We start from the raw sequence: 20,135 nt of genomic DNA on the forward strand, positions 1-20,135 counted from the left end.
AACATTGAAAATGGTACACACACATACATATATATATATTTATGGTAAAAATTATGGTAAATATATTTTCCATATACTAGCTAAATCATTATGGCAAAAATGAAATTAACAAAACAAGTTTGCCATGTAAATAAAATAAGAATTAAATAAAGAATTAAAATTTAATTTATCACGGATTACACATTTAAAAATGATATATATCTTTCATATACATTTTTTATACAGTGGTTTACAGTTTATATACAGTTTATATTTAAAACAAAATGTGGAATATTTTTCCATTTAGCAAGGAATGTCCTATTTAAAACTACAATTTTGTAGGTAAAATATTGCGACGCATTTTTTAAAAAGTGTTTCAAAAGGCAAAATTTCAAAATGCATTAAAGGTACTTTTTGATATTTTAAAAAATATATAATATTATATATAATATTTTCCATTATAATGTATATTACGCCCAAACGTTCATTACATACGTAAAGTAACTCGTCTAATACGGATTTGTTTTGCTCCTTTTCCATATTTAGCATTTATTTTTTTTTTATTTATTTTTTTTTATTTTTTTTACATTTATTTTATTTTTTTTATATTAAATTTTTTTGGCAAAAGTGCATTTTGCAATTATAAATTGCTATATTTTTTTTGAAATATTTATACATTTTTCAATATTTTGTATTTATAAATTAATTTTTAAAATTAACTATATTTTACTATTACATTGTTTTATTATATTTTATTATTTTTATTTTTTTTATTTATTTTTAAAAAAATACTGCCGAAGCTAATGTCACCTAATATGCGCGAGAAGGTAATTATTTGTGATCGGATTTTACATATATATATATATGTATGTATATATTGTCATTAATAAGACAAATTGATTTATTATTGTTTTGGTTTTTATTCAAGTTTCATTTTGAAGTTCTTCTTTCTTGACTTGAAGATGCTTTACTAGGCTGAGACTTATCTTGCCATTCCTTCAATCTTGCTGGAATGGGATGCCTTTTTCACCGAATTCGCTGTCCCGACTTTTCATCATTGTTCAGAATTTCACCCGTAGCTTTGCGTAAGGGAATAACTGTGTTATTTTCCATAAGACTCCGTAGCTCCTCGTGAGGGGATAACTGTGTTATTTCCCATAAGACTTGGTAAAACTTATAATTAGGCACTTTATATAGTATACGACCACTTTATAGAGCCTTATGTCGTAAATGTGCCTATCGAGAATTACTCGAAGAAGTTCAGAGAAGATGATTCTGTTGCTTGTGCAGGCCAAGTTAATATTTGTATGAGTCCAGAGTTACAGTCAGAACAATATAGATAAAAAGTTAAAGTTTTCGCGAATTCGTCTTGTTCTTATTCTTCTTCAAATCATGATGGTAGCATGATTGCTCCTTGTGTCTCTTCAATATTTATCCTTTTTTTTTACAAAGAATAATTTTATCTTGATGTTAACATATATATTGATGACTGCTTCTTGTGCTTTCTTCAATATATTTATCCTTTTCTTGAAATATTAATAGAGTAGTTATGATGTTAACATTGATTGATAATTGCTTCTTACTTTCTTCAGTATTTATCTTCTTTTCTTGAAATATGGATTGAATTTTCTTAAAACATCGGTTTGTAAAATCCGATCGGGGTTAAATTTTAATATAATTTACGTTACATAACGCTAATGTCGGCAGTACTCGTTGTTTTTATAAAATATAGAGTTAATTTTAAAATTGTACTCTTGTAAATCTTTTGAAAAATGTAACTATAGAAAAAATCTTAGAAAAATGTTAGAAAAAATGTGTTTTGGGGTGACTTTATGTTCGTTTAATAATTGCAATAACATTTGCAAAAAAATTTTTAATATTGATATTAAGAAATAATCATTTTTCAATATATTTTTTGCAAGAAAGAATATGTTAAAAATGGTCTTTCATCAGAAGCAAAACAATTCCATAGTTTGCGTCGTTTGCGAGGCACTCAACGTATATAATGAAAATATAATGGAAAATGTTATTTTCGAAATATTAAAAAGCTCTTTTCAATTGAAGCCGTTTCCTTTATATTAAATAATTTTTTTACTATATTACATCACACAAAATTATAGTTTTAAATACAACAAAATCTTCTAACAAAATTGAAAATTCTCGGGATTTTGCGAGCAAATCACGTATTTCCGATTTGTTTTTTCACAACGGATTTTTTGATAATTCAGATTTTTCTCGAAGGGCAAACTTGTTGGTAATTGTTGGTTTGATTTTTAACGAGCCTTTTTAGGCAATCGCGGGGGCTGCCTGTGATTGGGCGCCAGTGACATAGCGTTGAAACGCGATAGGCGCGAGGTGACGGCAAGCCGCAAGCTCGCAATTGGCGTACCGCATTAGTCAGGCGTACGTCACCGACGCGCCAAATATAATTGTACCTCCTTTGGCTTTATCGCCTTTTCAGACAATATTTAAAATATGCATTATATTAAGTAAAACATAAACCCTTTAAATTTCTTGGAGTAAAATTTCACTCGAAATTCTAATCTTCAGAGACTTCACTAATGCAGCAATAATGATAATATTGTCATTCAGAGAAAGTGATTTCATTTATCATAAGAACAAACATTTAACTACATCCATAAAGAATAATTACAATCTATATAATTTTCAATTTGTAAAATAAATTCTTAACACTTTTTCATGGAATAAATCTTTCATTGTATCATTTTGAGTGGACAGATTCATTTTTAAAATGAGTAAAATTTTAATAATAAAAGAGTTTCATTCTGTAGTAGAATTTTAATAAGAGTAAAATGTTACTCTATTTTAAACGGATATCATTACTTTTCAAGTGAAATTTTGGCCCAAGAAATTTAAAGAGAAAGATAGCGAATAAATAGAACATTTAATAATTTTAACAATAATAATATGGGTAAAATTTAGAAAGTATGACAGATAAAGATCAGGACCCTGCGGTTCGTCACTCCCGCAGTATTTAATGACTCCAAACCCTCTTTACCTGTATGTGTATGTATGTGTGTTTAAATGTATATGTATATCAGAACTCAGGATGGTTTCGTGTTCTATTAACATTTAACGTACAGTCAATAACATACAATCCAAAATTTTCTATTTTTATTGATGAAACTTCTGATATAACAAATGAAAAATGGATCAAATGGATGACGTTTCTTGTTCGTTAAGTTGATCCCGAAACTTTAGATATTCTATCGCAATTAGTAAAATTAATAGACATTGATGCAAAAGATTGCAGAAAAATTATTTAATGCATTTGAATATGAAATGTATAAATTTCAGCTTCCGTTTTTAAATATTATTGCTGTGTCATGTGATAACGCATTTGATATGATAGAAAAACATTTATCTTTTCAAACGAGATGAGAATCAAAATATAAAAATTTATTAAAAAATTAAATTAAAAATTAAATTAAATATAACATTTTCATGTCCTTGCCATTCCGCCACATTAACTGCGCACGTTGCACATGCGTTTAAATTCCTAATTTTTGCGAAGAATATTATGATGAATTTTGCGAATGTTTTCAAGATTCAAATCATAAAATTTTGAAGTTATGTGATACTCGATGGCTTTCACGTTATTCTTGTATTGACATAATTCTTGAATCATGAGATAAAACATTTTCTTACTGAAATGGTCGTGAGCGAAAAAACAAAGTCTGGGGAATATTTATTGTCTAATGGGAAATGTAGATATAAAAGCTTATTTTCTTTTTTTAAAATGTTTTAAATTTCTTTAATACATTTAATGCTTTTTTTCAAGCTCATGAAACAAGGATCCATTTATTACAACCTAAATCCGTTAATTTTCTTATGAATATCGCCCAAAACTTTTTGAAACCAGAATTATTAAAAGATTTGCTTAAAAATATTTCGCGTTTCATGAAAAGGAGAATCATAAATCTCCTGTTAATATAACTCTAGGATCAGAATGCGAAGAATATCTAGGTAAATTAAGGAAAGGAGGACATGTTATAATAATCATTCGACAAAATTGTTTGAAATTTTATATTACAACTGTCGCGAGGAAATTAGAAAGAGATTACCTGTTAATAATATATTTTTGCATAAATTAAAAGTTTTTCAACCAAACGTATCTTTATTTGACAATATCAGAGAAACAACATTTAACGATATTTCCTTTATCGCAAAAACTCTAAGCGGTTTTGATAAAGACAATTTAAAGGAAGAATGGCTTATGTTGTATTCCGATTTCACTCACGAAGAAAAACAAGATCTTGCAAAAATGAATTTCGATAATATGTGGAATAAAATTTTGAAACGTCCATCCTTACTGATTCTAAGTATCCTAATTTAAAATAGCTAAGATCACTACCACGACTCCAAACCCTTTCTGTGTGTGTGTGTATGTATGTGTGTCTGTATGTATGGTGTGTCACAGCAGAGATCAGGACCCCGTGGTTCGTTACTCCCACAGTATTTAACGACTCCAAACCCTCTCTGTCTGTGTGTGCGTGTGTCACAGCAGAGATCAGGACCCCGTGGTTCGTCACTCCCACAGTATTTAACGACTCCAAACCCTCTCTGTCTGTGTGTGCGTGTGTCACAGCAGAGATCAGGACCCCGTGGTTCGTCACTCCCACAGTATTTAACGACTCCAAACCCTCTCTGTCTGTGTGTGCTTGTGTGTTCTAAGATTTCTAAAAACTTTGATCCATATATTATGTTAATACATCATATTATATGAATAATAATCTGAGAAAGAGAGAGAGAGAGAGAGAGAGAGAAAAAAGAGAGAGAGAAAGAGAGAGAGAGAAAATATATTTTTCAATAATATATTATTGAGAATATACTATTATTCATATAATATGATGTACATATATAATAATGTCCGAAAGATTATACATTATCTTTTGGACATTATTATTACGTATCATTAGACGAGGAGGGACCTGCAATATCTGTAACATCTGCGGCATATAATGTTAAGCTTTTTTTTATTTTTTTGGAAGGAGTTGTATATAAATTTTTGGTGGTCATCAATTCTATATGTTTTTCATTTATTATCATATTTAAGGCCGTTTCCCCCCTCGTCTTCAACGCTGATTTAAATACGCAAGATGCATTAACCGAAATCGACGAAAGTCTATTTCTTTTTTTTGTTTTAAGGTCGGTTAAAACAGAAAATGCTCTTTCCGAATCAGCATTGGAATTTGGAAGCGATCTTATCGCATTTAAAATCGATTTTAAATTAGGATACTTAGGATTAGAAATGGATGGACGTTTCAAAATTTTTTTCCACATATTATCGAAATTCATTTTTGCAAGATCTTGTTTTTCTTCGTGAGTGAAATCGGAATACAACATAAGCCATTCTTCCTTTAAATTGTCTTCATCAAAACCGCTTAGAGTTTTGGCGATAAAGGAAACATCGTTAAATGATGTTTCTCTGTTATTGTCAAATAAAGATACGTTTGGTTGAAAAACTTTTAATTTATGCAAAAATATGTTATTAACAGGTAATCTCTTTCTAATTTCCTCGGCAGCAGTAATATAAAATTGCAAACAATTTTCTCGAATGGTTATTATAACATCTGCATGTCCTTCTTCCATTAATTTACATAGATATTCTTCGCATTCTGATCCTAGAGTTATATTAACAAGGGATTTATGTTTCTCCTTTTCATGAAATGAAATATTTTTAAGCAAGTCTTTTAATAATTCTGGTTTCAAAAAGTTTTGAGCGATATTCATAAGAAAATTAACGGATTTAGGTTGTAATAAATGGATCCTTGTTTCGTGAGCTTGAAAAAAAAGCATTAAATGTATTAAAGAAATTTAAAACATATTTTAAAAAAAGAAAATAAGCTTTTATATCTACATTTCCCATTAAAGACAATAAATATTCCCCAGACTTTGTTTTTTCGCTCACGACCATTTCAGTAAGGAAATGTTTTATTGTATCCCATGATTCAAGAATTCTATCGACGCAAGAATAACGTGAAAGCCATCGAGTATCACATAACTTCAAAATTTTATGATTTGAATCTTGAAAACGTTCGCAAAATTCATCAAAAATAGCTAAACGTTTTGGACTACTGTTAATATAACTCGCAATTTTTCTCAGGAATTCTTCGCAAGAATTAGGAATTTTCACACATGCAGCGTGTGCAGCTAATGCGGCGGAATGACAAGGACATGAAAATGTTAATAAATATTTACATTTTGATTCTAGTTTTGTTTTGAAAGATAAATATTTTCCTATCATAACAAACGCGTTATCACATGACAGAGCAATAATATTTAAAAATGGAATCTGAAGTTTATACATTTCATATTCAAATGCATTAAATAATTTTTCTGCACTACAATCTTTTGCATCAATGTCTATTAATTTTACTAATTGCGATCGAATATCTAAAGTTTCCGGATCAACATAACGAACAAGAAACGTCATCCATTTTTCATTTGTTATATCAGAAGTTTCATCAATAAAAATAGAAAATTTTGTATTTTGTATGTTATTAACTACACGTTCTGTCTCAACCGGACATAAAACATTCGAAATAATATTTTTACATTTCGTCCGACCCATAGTCATGCTTTTCAAGACATTAGGATCTTTTCCTATGTCTTGAAAAAAACTCAGAATTTCTTTTGCAGTTTGATGAGGAATATTTTTCTCAGTGATTAGTGCGGCATATCGTATTTCCGCTGATTTTTTTCGCTCATCAAACGTCAAAAGTAATTCATCAGTTTGCGTACTTAAATTTTCGTTCGGTTTATTCGCTTCTATGTTACTTTTTTCAGATTCTTTTTGATGCATTTTAGATTCTGCGTGTCGATATATTTGTGACAGACCGCCCGAAAATGATCTGTCACAAAATAAACAAAAAAATGAACTTGCGTTGTCTGGTACTTCACGTAACCATGATTTAAATTCTTTCATTTCCAGCCACTGTGGTCTAAATGTTCGCGTGTATTGCTTTTCATATTTTAATGTTTCATCACTATTATTACAAGGAACATTTTCTTTAATATTATTTTTATGACACGCAGAATCTGCATGCCTGGAAACATGCGATGAACAAGAAAAATTTTTATTGCATATATTGCAATGAAATAAAGTATTATCATGTAATACTGGGCTTATCCAACATTTATAACGATCGTTGGTAAGCCAAGCTTGTGAAAATTTTTTGCTTTGGTTTTTCTTAAATTCATCGCACGTTTCCATGATAAATATATAAAATGTATAATTGGAAAATTAGAAAAAACTAAGATAGATAGATAGATAGATAGATAGAGAGAGAGAGAGAGAGAGAGAGAGGGAGAGAAAAGAAGTGGCAAAAATTGCGAAAAAGAACAAAGAAAGATGAAGAAAAATGAAAAACAAAAGTGACAAAATATAAAGGAAAAAGAAAAAACACAGAAAAGAACAAAAAAATAAATATGGAAATTGGAAAATTGTACCTTTAAACGAAAAGAGCTTTAATAACGTGGCAATCACTACGACAACCAGACGCTATTTTGCAACGATACATGTGCAATGAAACAAATGCGAATCAACTATACAAGGCTGTACTGATAGATAAGATAGCAAGGCAATCATCCTGAGAGGGTGCCGAAATACATAATATTAGTGTAGTATACGAAATAATCAATATCATTGTTATATATCTATTTTTGAAAAATATATTTGCGTATTTATAATGATACTTTTATTGATAAAAAATATGAATCTTAAAGTTTACAAATTTTATATTTGCATAATTATTTATATTTTTTTTATTGTACAACATTGAAACGAATGACATAAATTTTTTTTTAATTTTAGCAAATTAAATTTAAAATTGCAAAATGCATTTTTGCAAAAAAAATTTAATGTTTTACAATTTGAATATTTATTAGAATATATTAAAAAGAAAATATTTTGCAAAATTTAATTTAATAAAATGTTAAATATGGAAAAGAAGCAAAACAAATCCGTATTAGACGAGTTACTTTACGTATGTAATGAACGTTTTGGCGTAATATACATTACAATGGAAAATATTATATATAATATTATATATTTTTTAAAATATCAAAAAGTACCTTTAATGCATTTTGAAATTTTGCCTTTTGAAACACTTTTTAAAAAATGCGTCACAATATTTTACCTACAAAATTGTAGTTTTAAATAGGACATTCCTTGCTAAATGGAAAAATATTCCACATTTTGTTTTAAATATAAACTGTATATAAACTGTAAACCACTGTATAAAAAATGTATATGAAAGATATGTATCATTTTTAAATGTGTAATCCGTGATAAATTAAATTTTAATTCTTTATTTTATTTACATGGCAAACTTGTTTTGTTAATTTCATTTTTGCCATAATGATTTAGCTAGTATATGGAAAATATATTTACCATAATTTTTACCATAAATATATATATATGTATGTGTGTGTACCATTTTCAATGTTATATTAAGTAAAACATATGTATTTTTTTCCGGTTTGACACTATAAATACCGAGTTATTTTCCAACAGTTTCGATTTTTTAATTTAATATTTTGTTTTAACTTGACCAATAGAATTAGTTTAAAAAATCGAGACGGTTAGAAATTACTTCGTATTTCTAGTGTAAAGATCACTTTAGACAATTTATAATTCACGAGAGAATAAAAATATAATTCTATTTATAATTTTATGTATCATATAATATAAAGGACATTTGGTAATTCATAAATGTATCTACGTATTTATGTATGTATATGTGTGTGTGTGTGTGTGTGTGTGTGTGTGTGTGTGTGTGTGTGTGTGTGTGTATGCTTAAATTTATAGCTTCTCTAATTTTTAGTTTTTTTCAATATACAATTTTGATTCAAATTCTCTCGTGATTTATAAATCGTGTAAAGTGATCTTGAAGCTAATATTCGACATATTACTTTACTTTTTCTATGTTCTGTCTTTTATATTCTTCTATATATTTTATATCTATCATTTTATATTATCTATTTTATGTCTGTCCTTTTTATTTATTCTTTGTTCTATCTCTGTCGTATCTATCATTTTTCGGAAATGTAAAATATTATGTTTTCCTTAATATTATATTAAAATCATTATATATAAAATATTTTATATTATTATATATAATTATTATATCTAATATAATATTAAAGAAAACATTTTTTTACATTTCCTCTTGACGGAAGAGACCACCACCTTCTCGCGGTTTCCGTTGAGCAACAATATGTACGTTGCTTATTTACAAAAAAGAATAATATATATTATTAATGTATAATTAAATTTATAATATTAAATATATTTAATAATTATTAATTTTTATAAATAAATATATATTAAGTTCATATTGGCCAAGAGTGGATTTCTATCACTTACATTTCTTCCATTCTTTATTTCTTTAATTGAGTTTATATCTTTTATTATTTATAATAAATATAACTAGAATTTATAGAATTTATTTATTTATAGAAATTATTTAAATATTGATTTAAATATTAATATTTTAATTTTTTATTTAAATATTTATTTATATATTAATTTAAATATTAATGTATTAATTTCTTATATATTTAAATATTTATTAAGCATAATTAATCTAGAAGAGAAGGGACACACGAGATCTAATTGAAAATATATATAATTTTAACATATAATATATAATTCTCTCGAGATCTCGATTTTCTTCTGCTTGGTGACGTCACTCTAGCTCGGGAAAGAAAGAGACAGCTGATATATCTGCGCTCTTCTACTATCCGAAGCTAGCCGAGCGCTGGGCGTCGTGTACGGACACGGCTCTTTCTTTGTGTGCGCTACCTCCTCTACATGTAGTGGTGGGGGCAGCGTCTCGAAACTGGCATCACTGTGCGTGGGCCGTACCGCTCAAGAGTAAGAGCGGAAACGAAATGTCCGAAACGATCGCAAAGATTATTGGAGACGATAAAAGGTGTCCGAAAAATTTTCAAACCGACAGAGGAAAAGAATTTTACAACGCGAGTGTGCAGAAACTCATGAAGAAACACAACATTAATCATTACTCGACGTATTCCATTATGAAAGCCTCGGTCGCGGAACGATTCAACCGTACTTTGAAAAACAATATGTGGAAAATGTTTACGCTCAACGGAAATTACAAATGGATCGACGAGCTATCTCGACTCGTTACAGAGTACAATACGCGAAAACATCGCACCATCGGTATGAGACCTGCCGACGTCACTCCAGCGATCGCTGAAAAACTTTTAAATACGGTGTATAGCAACGTAAAAATTGCGGCTCCGACAAAATTTAAAGTAGGCGATTCTGTACGCGTGAGCAAATACAAGACCATCTTTGAAAAAGGTTTCACACCTAATTGGACGACCGAAGTTTTTAAGATTGTCGAGGTGCAGAAAACTAATCCCGCGACATTCATACTCGAAGATTCGCGTGGAGATCCCGTCGCTGGAAGATTCTACGAATACGAATTACAACGCGTCGCTAATCCCGACGTATATCTCGTGGAAAAAATTTTGCGGGAAAAGGGTGATGACGTATACGTGAAATGGTTGGGAATGGATAAATCATACAACTCTTGGATACATAAAAATAGTGTATTATAAATATTTATTAAAATAATATACATATAAACTATATAAATAATTTAATATATAAATATTTAATAATATAAAAATACATAAAATGTATTAAATATAAGAATATATACATGGTTATGTACAAAATATACAATTAATAATAAATAAAATATACATTTATTTACAATGGTATTCTATAATGTCCCCACGGTAACGTATCGGTGGTTTCGGGTACGATATACCGCTTATCGTCGTACGGACTCAGAGCAATTTTCGTCTCGCAGATCGTGTATACTTGGTGCAGTTTAGATCGTATACACGACTGCTGACGCGTCATTTCAATTTCTTCTTTCAAACACCGCGTATAATCGTCAAACGTTATCGTTCTCGCAACAACGTTACTCTTGATACCTTTAACTTTCTTCGTGTCCTTTTTCCCATTCACTCGTAACGCGTACATCTTTGCTCTGAGCCCGACGAATTCGGTCATTATGGTACCGTTGTTTTCGTCCTTCATCAGGCCCGGTACCTTTTTATTTACAAGCGGTATACCGTACGCATTATCCACCGCATAATCGCTCGTGTCGAATCTGATGATATCGCGCTTCATATTCTCATACACATCCGCGCACTCAATGTGATATATGAGACTATCCGTATCGGTGTACATTACCCGGCATTTGTCGCGATACATTGGCGTCATATACTCGTGATGAAACTCGTACAAACATGTCTTGGATATGTCGAGTATGCACATACCCACGTAAATCGGTTTGTAGAATTTCACCTCGAGTTTACGCAATTCCACAGCGATTAAGTTTTCTGAAAAAACGCTTCTGCTGTGGAAATTTGGTTTCGCAATCATTGCCTCTGCGCCATACCGACCATCCCACTTTGTTAATAATTTAACATCGACACGATTGCGCACATTTTCCATCGTTTTACCAAACACCGCATTGTTCATTAATTTATATAAATTTTTTTCGAAATCATTTTTAGCCAATATTCTAAAATGTGTATTTAATTCTATGTAATTTCGAAGCCAGGGAGATTGTGAAAACTGTAAAATTCGATGTATTTTTGTAACGCGAAGACCGTGACGCGTACACTGCTGCAGGTTGTGGTAGTGTATCACGTAACGCTTCTTATCGTATAGCGTTGCAAGCAGTTTGAATTCCCGCTTGCCAGGTGGTTTGTCGCGTGTCGGGCAAAACGGTAGGTCAGTGTGCGCATCGTGAAGATGTTGCGGGTACTCGAGGTCCACTTCGAGGACATAGCCTGTAGGCGAATCTAGCGCGATGGATGATACGTCAAAATTGGTCACGTCGTCGACCCATCGAAAATCGGCGTAAGGTAACGGTTGACACATTGCCCATCCGTACAAATTATTTACATCAAAGTACATCAAGTACGATGCTGGTTTCGATGGATCGTACGACTCCATGTACTTGTTATTAGCGCGAGCATATCTACCCGAACATTGACTCAGACCACCGCGTATACCACGTTCGATGAACATAACCATGTCGATATCAGTAAGCAACTCAAACGTAATTTTCGTATGCTTCAACATGGCGTCCCACGTGTATCCGGAGAGAGTATAGTAATACGCGGGGTCGAGTCCGTAACTTTCGATACATTTATCTCGAAAGTTTTCGAAAATGTCGGCTAATAACAAGACATCAATTTTAAGATATAAATCGCTATATTCGCCTAGCGTCCGAATGGAGAATCGCGTCCAGATGTTCTCGGCGTGCGCGTAATCGCTCTCGGATACAGTGTCACCGAACTGTAAAATGATTCGCGCGGTGGTAAACACGTATCTTGCAACCTATCTGCCGAGTCGATGTATTCATACGGAAATACACCTTTCCGCGTTAACAAATTGAAATTTTCTGTTGATAAATTTTGATATTCTGATTTTAAAATTTTGAGTTTGTCTTTATCCAAAAACGATGCCAATTTGTCGAGACTCGATGCGAGAAATTTGAATGAATCGATGAAACGTAATTTTACATGATTTTTTGATTCTTCATCCATACAAACATCTTTTGTGAATGAAATATATTTCTCTTTTGTTATCGGAAGTAACTCGATTTTCCCTTCGAACGATGTGGCTATTTCCTCGATAATAAAGTGTGAATCATAACCTGATAAATTATGAAAAACTATGGGAATATAAAAAGATTCTTTATAATTTAAATTGCAATTTGAGTGTGCTGGACCTCTGTACCGCCCGGTCAGATGGCAATGATCGCGAACGCGTGTATCGTCTTCCACGAACGGTTTTTCGCATATATGACATTGAGTGGCGCTATGGAATTTTTCCCACTCTTCGGACGTCAAATTTACCATGGGGACATTTGTTTTTAAAATATTTTTTACACGTAACGCTAAATTTTTGAGGTCTTCGGCGAACCAAGCTATACAATCGGCGCTACGACGCGAATGATATGTCGATAAAGATTCGTCATACGAACAATGTACATAGTAAGCTATACTAAATACTTGGTGATGTTGATATGCGTTTTTCTCTTCATCCATCTTGGCCAAAACGCATTCCAGGTCGGCGTAGACCACAAATGGAAGCCGCTCCTTCCGATTAAAGTTATTGAACTCGAGCCACTTGTCCTTATCGCTCGGCAATCGGACAGCGCAATCGTTCATCTTTCCACAGTCGACCGTATGCGATTGTAACTTGGCGTCCGAATCAAAGTAATGTAAGTATCTGTAAAAGAAAAATTTTTTAAAGATTTATATACAATTTGCTACATAACTTATAATTATTCAAATAATATAAATTAAACTTACCGGTCGCAGATATATTTCTTGTGCTCCTTTTTGCTCAATTGTGAGCTCACGAGCCGGGATAAATTCTTAATCCAAGTGAAATGTCCAACGCTGTTGTCGTCTTCAATGTACAGCAAGTTGATATGCTTATCCCGCTTCTGCTCCGTAAGACGCATCGGGACAATGCTGTTCTTGTCTTCGATGCTGTACACATTTATAGAAATGTCATTGGCAAGTTCAAAATTTTTTATTTTGTTCACAGTCACTGGAAACTCAATGTTCTGGAGATTCAGCACTGTCGTGTAATGCGGGTACGATGATTCCCGTTCCGCCTTTCTTTCGGCGGGGTATAGTGCGGCGACCACTGCCCACGCGAAACATGCATTGTCCTTTGATTGTACATTAATCACCGCTCTTTTCAACATAATCTCCCGCGGTAACTTAATGTGACATCCCGCACGCATAGGATTATACTTATTTATATTTACAGTTAAATTTAATATTCGCGACAAAGCCCACCCGCTGTCGCGTTCCTGAAACTCTTCCAGAGACGCTAGGGTGGGTTCGATAACGCGCCGTTCGTACCACTCGCGTAAATCGGATGTGCGAAAGAGTTCATAGTTTTTCGTGTTTATACTTTTATTGGCGCGTTTATCCCCAGCCACAAATTCACCGTTAAATATTGTGTTCACTTTCACATTATAATGTTTTTTCATAACATCCTTCACATGTTCCAACACAATGTCTTTGGCATCATCGAGAAACTGGCGCGGTTCGATGTGATTATAATTTATCACTGCACCAGTCAATATACGACTCTCGAACGCCGCATCAATCTCGCGCCACGCAAGTCCATTTTGACGCGTGCTACATCCGGCATCCGTGTGTACGAAACGTCCACGTACCGAATTTTTCAACCCTTCGAGGCGCGCGATCCGAGCAATCAGCGATTGTCGATATCCGATCGATAATCGCGGTCGCTTGATGCGACTTTGCTCTTCCAACGACTCGATATACGTATCACATCGTTGCTCCCACACAATGTAATCTTCCAATGAATTCACCAAAGTGGATTGCTCTCGCAAACTTTGTTCCTCCATATTGTATCAGACTTGCGAAATGCGCTTCCCAATGATAGTTCCGGATGTACTTTAGCTACTGGCGGGGTGTGCCTCTTTATCATGATTTATATACTGTCTCGTGCATATCATTGAACATTCTAGAATGATTTCATCTTAAAAATTCCCTGGAGTAGCGTCTGCAATTTAACCTTGATAATTTCGCGTTTTGTCACATACATTTGAAAAATCTAACGTGGTTGCATCGGGAGCAGTCGTACATCGGTGCTTGATTTTAGCACATTCAGCTAAATCTTTGTCTAGGGGTGATGTGCGTTTTAACCTTGACGGTTAATCTTTGTTCCGATGCGCATCTTAACCTTGAAAATTTCACGTTTTGTCACGTACATTTGAAAAATCTGACGTGATTGCATCAGGAGCAGCCGTACATCGGCGCTCCATTTTAGCGAATTCAGCTAAATCTTTGTTCTGGGGATGATGATGTCATCGCAGCCGTACATCGGCGCGACAAAATTTTAGAGGAAATTAAAATGTCGTGTCAGCAATAATCCCCTCTACATCGCAATTTGCGATACTATTTGAATTGATATTAATTCTAATACGATCAGTATTGCATCAATCGCGCGTGTGAAAGGTTCGCTGAAGAAATCGATATGAATTTTTACGTTCCGATTCGAAACGGTGAAACTCCACCATGTAAGAAGCAAAAATGTGACACGTAAGTTTCGATTGTTTAAAAATTTTATTTATTAATTTTTTAAATATTGATCTAATTTATATATTTTTATATCATTCAGCCTCGTCGTGCGACTCGCATACTTGGAAGAAGATATGCTCTAACCCCAACGTCGTACAAGTATTTGGACATTGGAATAAGCGTTGGAGCTGTGTCGTACGTGGAACTGATTCTCGGTGATAATCGAGGTAATCAAATAGTGTGCCTTTTTCAACATGGAATTTGTTGATGCAGAAGCAAGCAGACATTGAACAATTTCTACAATCGACTGCTCTCCTATTAAGGATTGGAGATTTATCGATTGAAATGTATCAATCGAAAATTGTAAAACTCACATTATGTGACAATTCTTTGTACATGAAACCACTGACATTATTACATTTATTTAATTTTGAAAATTGTATCGATCATATGCACAATTGGTTATGTGAGAATACGTATCTCGTAAATGAAAAATTTAAACAATTTGAAACTGTTTTACGACGTAACAATATTACTACTGTATGCGATGCTGTAAAAACGATACGTGATAGTGACGTCTTTAACAGTGAATCAATAATCGATTGCGAATTATTAACATGTGCTGTAAATGATATTCTTTACGATGCGTGCAATAAATAATTATTTTTATTCCATCTATGATTTTAATTCTTTCCTTCCATACGAATAAGAATAGTTATACTTTTCTCAACACGCTCCGCTAAAGATGTAGAGAAATGCTGAGGTAGATGAGACGTGATGCTCTAGTTGGAATGAGACAAAAGATATTAAAAGATATATAATGAAGAGGAGTCTGCGACATTAGAATATTATTTCTTTCGTTGTTCTGTGTTTCGTTAGTCTTGTGTTACGTTAGTGCAATGGCTGAAGACGATGTTATTATCATCGATGACGATACGGATGATGATGATTATTGGATGGAAAGAGAGAGAGAAATGGATGAGATGGAGAGAGAGAGAGAGGAGAGAGAAATGGAGGAGGGATCATCCGATGGGAAACCTGATTTCCGTTTTCGGACTAGTGATGATGAAGAATTACTTCAATACGAGCGGGAACAACTTTCAAAGAAGAATCTAGAAACTTCAATCGTTCAGTTTATAAGACATCAAGAGCTCGGCTTGGAAAAACCTCGCACAAATTCTTTGAGGACATTTCTTCTAGCTCGAGAAATATGTGCGCGAGATTTTGCAAAATATCATGGATGTAAATGTTTCAATATAGAACCTAATCATTCTAAAGTAAATTGTATTGGAAACAAACTGCGTGAAAATCTCGAATTAATAGAAGATTTTGAAAAATTGAAAGAAGATGATCATGAGAATATACTACGGCGGAAATTGGAAACGTTGAAGGTAAAATATTTTTTGTCGATGTGTAATAAATTTAAAACATAAAATTAATATGTTTGATTTTAGAGTTTACGCGATGATATGAATGGTCGACGAGAGGATAAACAGATATGTGAATCCAAACCTGCATCAAAATATAAATTGTGTGTATTGTATAACGGTGAATGGAAAATGCCATGGAAAGTATTGTAAGTAACTTTCAATTTATAATATATCAAAAGTTCTAAAATAAATTATTAAAAACTATTCAAATGTCTTTTTCTGTTCCAGGAGCGGCTCCACTCAGCCCGGCACATCGACCCCTTAGCATTCTAGGAGCGGCCTCCTCCTTAGCCCGGCGCACTCCCCCTCCCCCTTATATATTTTTTTAAAATTTTATTTCTTATATTATTATTATTATATTATTATTATTATTTTTTTTAATTTTATATCATATATTATTATATATTAAGCGCGCGCGCACACACACACACACACACACACACACACACACACACACACACACACACACACACACACACACACACACACACACAATTGTATAGTACACGCACACATTTAAATAAATTTTATATTTTAATTTAAAAAAAAAAGAAATGTATTTATTTACGCGCCTCTCCTTGCATTCCCATCCTTTGCGTCTCTCTTGCGCTAGTTGTAAGTATAGCGATATCGTTCTCTCTCTTTCGTACGCGCTATCGTTCCAACAATAAGTCTCGCGTTAGTTGTAAGTCTCGCGATATCTTCGTTCTCGCTCGCACGCGTTATCTTAACTATTATCGTTTTCTTTCGTATGCGTTCTCTTCGCGATATTATCGTTCTCTCTCATTCATATGCTCATCGCTATCACTCACTTACCTTTGCGTCGTCCTTCTCCCACCTATGCAGCATCTTACAATGCGTCGTCCTTGTTCCACGTTGACGTCATCCTTGTCGTATGTTGATGTCGTCCTTGTCACACTTGATGCCATCCTTGTCGCACTATCCTCTTCACACACCTTACGCTATACTTTTCAAACCAGTGCACCGTCCTTCTCACACGTGGACACATCGCGGGCCCGCCGCGGATCCCCCCTTCCCGCGCGGACCCCCTCGTCCATCGGTCGCGCCGCGGATCCCCCCTACCCGCGCGGACCCCCTCGTCAATCGCTCACGCCGCGGATCCCCCCTTCCCGCGCGGATCCCCTCGTCCATCGCTCACGCCGCGGATTCCCCCTACCCGCGCGGACCCCCTCGTCCATCGCTCGCGCCGCGGATCCCCCCTTCCCGCGCGGATCCCCTCGTCCATCGCTCACGCCGCGGATCCCCCCTTCCCGCGCGGACCCCCTCGTCCACCGGTCGCGCCACGGACCTCCCCCTACCCGCGCGTGACGTCACTCCCCGCACGTGACGTCATCATCCCCCGCAAGTGACGTCATCATCCCCCGCACATGATGTCATCATCCCCCGCACGTGACGTCATCATCCCCCGCACGTGATGTCATCATCCCCCGCACGTGACGTCATCATCCCCGCGTGACGTCATCATCCCCCGCACGTGACGTCATCATCCCCGCGTGACGTCATCATCCCCCGCATGACGTCATCATCCCCCGCACGTGACGTCATCATCCCCGCATGACGTCACCCCCCCGCGTGCCCCTGGGTTAGAACCGGCCTAGACTCACTACTTATATATATATATATATATATATATATATATATATATATATATATATATACAGGGTGGCCCATTTTAATCCATCCAGTCGAATATCTCGAAAACCAAGCCCGAGAGAGAAAAATGTTTCAGACAAAAGTTGTATGGTTTCGAGGGGGCCATAAGATGGTACCATTGGTTTGACCTTGAAGAGTCATTTGAAGATCACGTGAAGGTCACTTCAATTTTTTTAAGTGGAACACCCTATATATTTTTGCACATTCTTGTAGTTTATCTCGAGAGCTTTCCAAAACACTATAATTAAGTACCTTTTCGTTAAGTACTTTTTGAGTTATGAGGCTTGAAATAATTTCTTAATTTTACATAAACCGTAAAATATCTTGTAAAATATTCATTTTATATGGTTTAAAATGGTTTAAAATCTACCCTGTATATATATATATATACAGGGTAGACCATTTTAATCAATACACGCAAATATCTCGAAAAGGAGTTTTTTCAAAAAATGTTTCAGACAAAAGTTATATGGTTTCGAGGGGGACATAAGACGGTGCCATTAGTTTGACCTTGAAGAGTCACCTGAAGGTCACCTCCAACTTTTTAAACGGGACACCCTATATGCTTTGCATATTCTTGTAGCTTATCTCAAGAGCTTTCTAAAACACTATAATTAAGTTAGTTTTCATTAAGTACTTTTCGAGTTATGAGGCTTGAAATAATTTCTTAATTTTACATAAACCGTAAAATATCTTGTAAAATATTCATTTTTCGATTATCATACCTTAATACTTTCATGTACAAAATAATGAGAGGAATCAATTGGTGTAAAGAAAACACATAGTTATTTTTAAGAAAAAATATGTAATTGATAATTGCAAATTACATATTTTTTCTTCGAAACAAGTATGTGTTTTCTTTACACCGATTGATTTCTCTCATTATTTTGTACATAAAAGTATTAAGGTAAAATAATCGAAAAATGAATATTTTACAAGATATTTTAAAGAAATGATTTCAAGCCTTATAACTCAAAAAGTACTTCAGGGAAAAATATTTTATTATAGTGTTTTGGAAAGTTCTCGAGATAAGCTACAAGAATATGCAATAAAAAATTCGGGTTTCCATTTACAGAATTCAAGATGACCTTTACGTGACCTTGACAACACTCTTCAAGGTCATACTGATATCGCCATGTAATGCGTTACTTGAAACCTTACAACTTTTGTCTGAAATATTTTTGTCTGCCGCGCTCAGTTTTTGAGATATTCGGCTGATACGGATGGTCTGCGACACCCTGTATATGTTAAAATAAGTTAATTCTAAAATGAACAACATTAAGTTTTATTAAACGTATTTTATTTCCGATTTTCAATGGATAACCGTTTTCGATTATGAGTAAGAAAATTGTAAGAAGGTATGTAAATATTTCTTGCAACTTACATTCACGTAAATTATTTTTTCGTTAATCACAATATATATTCTATACAAAAATAATAATAAACTTTTAATTAAGCGTTATATTTCAAAAATTAAATGCATGCAATAATGAATAAATAGAAGCGCTAGAATCAATTTTTTAAAAATATAACAGATAATAGATAAAAATATAGATAAATTGTAATGTATAAATTATAACTTACAAATCCCGGTCAAATCTCTGCTTTGCTAAAGTTAACCATCTTGCAATTACGTCTTCTATTTCTTTCTTTGTTAAATTATTTTTAGAAGTTCGCGTAGCATCTAACAACAAAATTAATTTTCATTGGACGTATTTTTATTCTCAATCGACATTTTTAATGTATAGTCGTCTTTGATTATGAGCAAGAAAGTTGCAAGAAAATATGTAAATATTTTTTACAACTTACATTCACGTAAATAATTTTTTCGTCAATCAGATCATTCTATTTCATAAAGCAAAGGTTGAAGTATAATATAAACTCTACTCTCTACTATCA

General features: G+C 33.5%; 2 protein-coding genes across 2 annotated transcripts; one reads left to right on the forward strand and one right to left on the reverse strand.

Moving 5' to 3' along the window:
• Positions 1-1,005: 1,005 nt before the first annotated feature.
• LOC145966298 (uncharacterized) lies at positions 1,006-14,217 on the reverse strand. The gene is made up of 3 exons (XM_083090299.1): positions 13,378-14,217; positions 13,054-13,294; positions 1,006-1,122 (listed from the first exon to the last, which is right to left on the reverse strand). Exons 1-3 carry the CDS (start codon positions 14,070-14,072, stop codon positions 1,006-1,008), a joined length of 1,053 nt encoding a protein of 350 aa, XP_082946425.1. The 5' UTR covers positions 14,073-14,217.
• Positions 14,218-14,226: 9 nt separating this feature from the next.
• Positions 14,227-17,043, forward strand: LOC145966910 (uncharacterized). Its single transcript, XM_083091338.1, has 4 exons — positions 14,227-15,153; positions 15,233-16,523; positions 16,587-16,708; positions 16,791-17,043. Exons 2-4 carry the CDS (start codon positions 16,032-16,034, stop codon positions 16,825-16,827), a joined length of 651 nt encoding a protein of 216 aa, XP_082947464.1. The 5' UTR covers positions 14,227-15,153; positions 15,233-16,031; the 3' UTR covers positions 16,828-17,043.
• The last annotated feature ends 3,092 nt before the right edge of the window (positions 17,044-20,135 follow it).

Source organism: Camponotus vicinus, unplaced genomic scaffold (assembly GCF_025532165.1).
Source record: "Camponotus vicinus isolate PSW18456_S1 unplaced genomic scaffold, iyCamVici1.0 SCAF_2, whole genome shotgun sequence".
Lineage (NCBI taxonomy): Eukaryota > Metazoa > Arthropoda > Insecta > Hymenoptera > Formicidae > Camponotus > Camponotus vicinus.

Coding starts and splice junctions, on each gene's coding strand:
- LOC145966910 (XM_083091338.1), top strand. CDS start 16,032: ATGGCTGAAGACGATGTTATTATCATCGATGACGATACGGATGATGAT. Junction 16,524..16,586: donor GGAAATTGGAAACGTTGAAG/GTAAAATATTTT, acceptor GTTTGATTTTAG/AGTTTACGCGATGATATGAA. Junction 16,709..16,790: donor AAAATGCCATGGAAAGTATT/GTAAGTAACTTT, acceptor TTTCTGTTCCAG/GAGCGGCTCCACTCAGCCCG.
- LOC145966298 (XM_083090299.1), bottom strand. CDS start 14,072: ATGAAAAAACATTATAATGTGAAAGTGAACACAATATTTAACGGTGAA. Junction 13,295..13,377: donor AAGAAATATATCTGCGACCG/GTAAGTTTAATT, acceptor TTTCTTTTACAG/ATACTTACATTACTTTGATT. Junction 1,123..13,053: donor TATTTAGTATAGCTTACTAT/GTACATTGTTCG, acceptor GAAATAACACAG/TTATCCCCTCACGAGGAGCT.